The sequence below is a fragment of the Echinococcus granulosus genome, assembly GCF_000524195.1.
Source record: "Echinococcus granulosus chromosome Unknown EG_S00017, whole genome shotgun sequence".
Taxonomy (NCBI): domain Eukaryota; kingdom Metazoa; phylum Platyhelminthes; class Cestoda; order Cyclophyllidea; family Taeniidae; genus Echinococcus; species Echinococcus granulosus.
Genome location: NW_020170397.1, coordinates 1,284,617 through 1,289,975, shown reverse-complemented (window position 1 = coordinate 1,289,975; position 5,359 = coordinate 1,284,617). Strand labels below are relative to the sequence as shown.

General features: G+C 42.1%; 2 protein-coding genes across 2 annotated transcripts; both read right to left on the bottom strand. All coding sequences in view use genetic code 11, as the record gives it.

The window, feature by feature from the left end:
- Window positions 1-116: 116 nt before the first annotated feature.
- EGR_03412 (L-lactate dehydrogenase B chain) lies at window positions 117-1,611 on the bottom strand (the record flags this gene model as incomplete). Its single annotated transcript, XM_024492661.1, has 6 exons — window positions 117-281; window positions 558-681; window positions 718-1,072; window positions 1,194-1,304; window positions 1,342-1,488; window positions 1,512-1,611. The coding sequence occupies 6 exons, from the start codon at window positions 1,609-1,611 to the stop codon at window positions 117-119; spliced, it is 1,002 nt and encodes a 333-aa protein (XP_024353062.1).
- A 1,864-nt stretch (window positions 1,612-3,475) lies between these two features.
- Window positions 3,476-4,138, bottom strand: EGR_03411 (Tumor necrosis factor alpha-induced protein 8-like protein; the record flags this gene model as incomplete). The annotated part of the gene is made up of 1 exon (XM_024492660.1): window positions 3,476-4,138. One exon carries the CDS (start codon window positions 4,136-4,138, stop codon window positions 3,476-3,478), a length of 663 nt encoding a protein of 220 aa, XP_024353061.1.
- Between the last annotated feature and the right edge of the window lie 1,221 nt (window positions 4,139-5,359).

The following is a 5,359-nucleotide window of genomic DNA, read 5'->3' as shown; positions in this document are numbered from 1 at the left end:
CTGGCCCTGAACAGATATGCACAAATTTGTTACTGGCTTTATTTGCTTTCTCTGGTCGCATTTGAGTTGGTGTAAACGGCCTTAACAAGGCATAGTCTTGCTTTGGCAAGTAGTAGTTACCAGTTAATTCCATCGGTCGTTTCCCGAAGTAATTGGGCACTTTTTTGCAAGGAGGTAATTTCTGCGTCATCTAGAGGGATATTGACTACGCTCGCAATTCCTGTGGCGCCTACGACGCATGGGAGGCTGAGAAATGCATCGTCGGTTATTCCATATAGGCCCTGAAGTGTAATACAGTAGTTAGGTACTTTGTAATGCTTACATCACAACATGAACTCGGTTTCTCAGAGATGATGCCAAAAGTAGCGCTAGGCGAGTCGATGGTTATTTGCGTTTATTTTTAGGGGAAGCAACATTAGCGCCTTATTCCTCATTAAGCTTGGATCTTTGTTGAACTTTAATATTTCATTATTACAAGTTCTTTTGATTTAATCTCGAAAATTCTTACTGTAGAATTAAGATATAGCTAGCAAATCAGAACGCTAGTAATTCGTTACCTTTACGGCAGTCGTGACAGGAATGACTGCATTTTTGTTATTTAGTATGAGGTCCACGATCTTCCAGGTTGAAACACCAATGGCCCATGCAGTATAACCCTTGCGGTTAATTATTTCATAGGCTCTGGGGATCATGAGGATTTAGGAATAAGTCACTTACGCTCCCACGGTGTCTTTGTGTACTTGACCAAAATTCTCTATATCGCTGTCAGTTCCGACAGCGGGGTTAATAGAGTATAAATTGCAGCCTCCGACGGTTACCTTACTCCAGACAGCAACTGAGGAGTCACCGTGCTCACCGATTATAATTCCATGCACGGATTGAGGATCAACACCGAATCTCTGAGCAAGGAAAAATCGGAATCTGGCGGAATCCAGAGTGGTTCCACTGCCAAGTACGCGATTACGAGGAAATCCACTTAGCTTCCAGGTGACGTAAGTCATAATGTCAACGGGATTCGACACGACGAGCAGCACCGCGTCAGGACTGTGCTTCACTAGGCTTGGAATGAGATCTTAAGCGTAACAAAAATCGATTATGCGTTAATTAAATAGGATGCGAACTTAAATGTACTCTATTTTTACTATTAATTACTGTGACAGCCCTATTATGATTTGTTTATCTCTTGAACATACCTTTGTAAATATCAGTGTTTCGTTGGACTAAATTTAAGCGTGATTCTCCAGGTTGCTGTCTAACACCAGCAGTAATGACAATTACATCAGAGCCAGCAGAAAGAGCATGATCTAAGATCAGGTAATAAGGTTTTATGGTCGGTCTCACCGCTACCCCCTCGTATCTTGCAGTTGTTGAGAAATTGTTGACCTTGTTCAAGATCCATCACTTCCCCTTTTACTTTCTCGGTCATCACATCAATAAGACATAGCTCATTTACACATTCCCAAACAATAACATTAAAAGCAATAATACCTTCATCATTATGGCGAACGCACATGCCATGCCAACAGAACCACTACCGACGACTGTCACTTTAGCTCTGGGTTTCACACAATAACAGTTCGGTGTGACGGGATGGAGGACAGATGAAAGCATACCAGTAGTTGTCTAGAAAATTAGACGATAATTTTATTCCCACAAGTGGCATTGTGTTCAAGGACCGGGAGGCTTCCCTACTATTCAAAATATCGCAGAGCTCCCTTGTTACCTACAATCGAGAAACCCAACGACAAACTAAAACATTCTTAGGTCATATTTCCTTCGTGAAGTCATTCTTACAAAATAGCAGAACATGCAAAAATGCACCTTAGATGCATAAAGAATAACGGCTATTTCAGGTCAGCAGTGCTGAATTAGGAGCTGTTTATGTTACTAGAATCGTTTTGGAATTGCATACCTTACATGTCCTACTAACTACAAGTGTTTTCTATGTTCAGTAATTGTTAGCTGCAACTTTAAAGCAACTTAAATAAAATGAACATTTCTATGATTACTACAATGATTTACCTGTTTTAAATATTTTTGTAGTTAAGTCCATTAATGAGTTTGATTTGGGATTGGTCGCATTGTTGCATTTATTCATCGGTTTAGTCTCGACTAACTTTAGACAAATTTAAGCATTCTGCTCCTCTAAAAATTACTGTAGTCCCTTCAAGTTCTCTGGGGAGTTGTGAAGATTCACGCAAGTATATAAGACCCATCAATGGTGTATGGAAGGACTCAGGGGTTATAAATGTGGTCACAGAATGATGCCGTCAAGTGGAAGTGGATTGTACAATGTTTTAAGGATCTACGTTGTTAAATATATAGAAATACGAACATTAACTCACTACAGCATAGTGGTGGAGGCGATTCCTTGCTGAAATTCGTAGTAATCCAAAATAATGTGGAAAAATGTGTTGTAGTGATTTGTGCTCACCTAAGTCCGCGCAAATTACACTTCCGCCATGGAGCATGGCCTTTGGCGCAGGCTAGTGACCTCCCAACTCCATTGTACGTTAGTAACATGTTCTGGCATTAACTGTGACGCATTACGACCTCAGGGAAGACTTGGAGCGCTGGAGCATACTAATAGCATGCAGAAGGGCTGAATGCTGCTTCCGTAACCCGAAGTTTACATCTCAAAGTGGAAGTAGGATTTCTAAATGCTCACACAAACGCGAAGTCAAACGCCTACTTTAACAAAATAAGGCATAGCTGAAGAATGGCAACGCCTACAAGAGGCCTTGTGCATGCAACTTATCCTGCATTTGTACGATAATGCTTGTTTTCCATATCTACAGTGGGCATGGTGGATCTGCAAATATTCCGATTTCTTATATCTCTATATGGATTCTCTTGTTCTAGTTACTATTTATCACTTTTGGAGTAACTAACATCTTCGAAATACTTCATGCCGTAAACGAATCTATATTGTTCCATTATTATAAACCGCTGGAAAAATTTGCTTGTTTAAATGAATGTTTGGAAGTCGACACCCTTTTCGTATGTGGGAGGACAGCTGGGGATGAACACAAGATAAAGTTCTAAAATTAGCATTCTATAGCCTCCTGTATCTAACACAAAAAATAATTGCGCACCAACAAGCATTTGATTCCAAACCGTCCAAACGCTACAACCCTTGATGGGAAAATGCTTGTTAACATCTTGGATAGCCATTATCCTGGCACTCCAGTTATAAAAAACCAGGAGAAAATTAAAAAAACACTGTGTGCTCTCTGTGGGAACTATTCACCACCTATGTTTCATCATTGCGATTCCTGACAGAGCACTCATGAGGACCAACAAAAAAACCATCGTTCTTAGTAGCTTTTATTTCCAGTAATAAATCGGGATTGAGCAGTAACAGTTTTCATTAAGTAAGCAATATCCCAAATGCATCATCATGCATGTCATCTTTAGGGTGAAACGTGGACACATTTGCAACCTCAGTGTAAATGTGCAGAACGCACGAGCATCTCTATAGAATGCCTCGGTCAATGGATTCCTGCAAATCATGCGTAATTTCCGCAGCCAACTCAGCATAGGGTGGTTGATTGGAGAGAAGTGCACTGAGAAATTTTTCATCCGCGAAGAACATTACCACATCGGTCAACTTGTCGACGGCCCTTTTGGAGAGATGCTTCTCCGACACAAGGCGTGCGAATGAGCTGGCGGCCTTGATGGCCACCTGGATTCGCTCGAGGTCAGAGCCTTCGGACTGAGGTTGGACGGCCTCCTGTACGTGGCGGATGAAGCAGACCGCAGCTTGACGCATCACCTCGCGGCATTCTCTCAGGTCATCCTCCTGCTGCTGGCGCAGAACTCCGCTAAATACAACGACGTGAAGCTTGATGCTGACCTTGAGTAGCTGTTTCACAATGTAGTCGGCTCTCTCTTTCGAGCGGGTGTAAAGCCACACCAATTGGTGGACCGTGTCCACCAGGTGGCTCGTTATCTCGTCGAGAAAGAAGCGTTTCGTCTGGTTGGGAAAGCTGCATGCAATGCTTTGCTGCGCCCTGAGGGCGATGTCTCGAGCGTCGAAGGCCCCGCGTCCTTTCGCACTTCCTCTGGAGCCGGACATGCCGTTTGAGGCACTCTCACCCAGACACTCCAGTGGCAGGTAAGGCCCTTGGGTGCTCATTGGCCTCATTCAAGTAGCCAATCAACGGATACCCTTTATTAATTATCATCCTCTCAAGAGGCCTTTTCTCGTGTGACACCGAAGGTGAAGAAATTTCACGGAATGGTATAAACGCATCGAAAGCCTACCTCAGCTTTTACGGATTGGGGTTTTCCGGCCAAGGAGATAATTAAAACTTGCGTTATTATTTTTTTTGTAAAACGGGTTCGTCATTTTTTGTTATTTTGATTCGTGTATTCGTAGTATAAATGGTTTTCTAAGAATATGAGAAGTTGATACAGGTGGGTCAGGGACACGAGATTACAGAGCACTTCTGTCTGCTTTCATCATCGCGTACTGAAGATCTGTTGATGTGTTCCTTTAAAACCTCAACTTTAAAGTCAAGCATACGTTCTTTTAAATAGCCCCTATTCCATTAAATGCGACTCACGATAATAAATTTGATGACGAACCGTCTTTTCTGCATTAAAAAGCTTTTAGTCTATTGTAATGCTTTCGTGCATACAATTATAAAAAATGGCATATTTTTTTCCAGGCAAGATTGCCGCCTTAGGTGGGTTTAATGGCAAGCGTTTGTGAGGGAGTATTGGCCAACTCCTACCCCCAGCACGATATCGCATTACAACCTTAACGACGGTAATTGGTTTAACTCCTAGGTAACCAAGGCGAACGGTTTACTTCTGAGATGAGAAATGGGTTGACTACTGGGCACGTAGATTTATGGACACAGTCTCATTGGAGTTGCTCTGACAGTTTTGAGTTCCAACGTTCTCAAGTTTTTAAGACCCAAAATTTTAAATTTCCCTTGGAAGTCAGGCAAAACTTTACCCCAATGCCTTATCTCATATAGCAGAATTTCTATCACTTATATGAGTCTATAAAAGTTTATCCCATGTTGGTTAACATTACCGTGCGCTATTGCTTATTATAACCTTCTATTAGCAAATACCTCTCAATGGGTTTAATCTATGCGCCATTTCCTGTTTGCATGGGTTAAAAAAATTAGTAGAAACGCCTCGGTCCTCTCAAGTTGCGAGCAGTGTCTACTCTTGGAATCATTATTTGATCTTGCATTGATCCTACGTAGTATAATACGCTAATTGTTCAGTTAATCCTTGGTTTTGGTAATGGGCCACGTCAAGGCTCCGCCATTGTACCTCCTCCGGAAGGCGTGGTTTCAGGGCCGTGCAGTACCCTCAAGCCCTTCTTTACTTCGCAATA